This window comes from Sinocyclocheilus anshuiensis, unplaced genomic scaffold (genome assembly GCF_001515605.1).
Source record: "Sinocyclocheilus anshuiensis isolate Anshui unplaced genomic scaffold, SAMN03320099.WGS_v1.1 scaffold629, whole genome shotgun sequence".
Lineage (NCBI taxonomy): Eukaryota > Metazoa > Chordata > Actinopteri > Cypriniformes > Cyprinidae > Sinocyclocheilus > Sinocyclocheilus anshuiensis.
The window spans coordinates 501254-501859 of record NW_015536485.1 but is presented as its reverse complement, the minus strand read 5'-3'; the positions used below and the strand labels follow the sequence as shown (position 1 = coordinate 501859).

General features: G+C 32.7%; 1 protein-coding gene across 1 annotated transcript in view; it reads left to right on the top strand.

Annotated features, from left to right (window-relative positions):
• The window catches only part of LOC107684256 (mesoderm induction early response protein 1-like), a 7735-nt gene extending 7353 nt beyond the window's left edge, over positions 1-382 (top strand). Inside the window, exons 10-11 of the mRNA XM_016480482.1 lie at positions 34-128; positions 290-382. Coding sequence (XP_016335968.1) covers positions 34-128; positions 290-382 — 188 coding nt within the window. The remainder of the gene's footprint in view (positions 1-33; positions 129-289) is intronic.
• The last annotated feature ends 224 nt before the right edge of the window (positions 383-606 follow it).

Sequence of the window (606 nt, the reverse complement as noted above, 5' to 3'; positions counted from 1 at the left end):
TGTGTCACCTAAACTAAAATCTCTTTCCCTCAGAGGAAATGTCAGTTTGGACGGAAGAGGAGTGTCGAGGTTTTGAGCAAGGACTCAACACTTACGGAAAAGATTTCAGCTCAGTACAAGTGAATAAGGTTAGTGTTTAGTCACATTCCTCATTCCAAAACCTTGCTGTTGTTATACAATTTTAACTGTTCAAATACTGAATAATTTAGAGTAATCAGTTGGTGAACTTGGCTGTTTTTTTTTTTTTGGCTTTCACAAAGGTAATTGTTACTTAATTAAACTTTTCCAGGTGAGAACTAGATCTGTAGGGGAATGTGTGGCCTTTTATTACATGTGGAAGAAATCTGAGCGTTATGATTTCTTTGCACAGAAAACCTTTTAGTGCCATGTTAAAAAAAAAAAAAATCTAAGATTAAATTTGAAATATTACAATAAAGTCTAAATGTTTCAAGAATTAATTCAAAATTACGAGAATAAAGTCGAAATTGTGAAAATCAATTCGTAGCAATTACGAGATTAAAGTTATAATATTTTGAGTATATTCTAGCCTATTACGGCCGAATTGGGAGCACCGGGAGAAATTGAAAGTCTTTCAAATTATGTTAG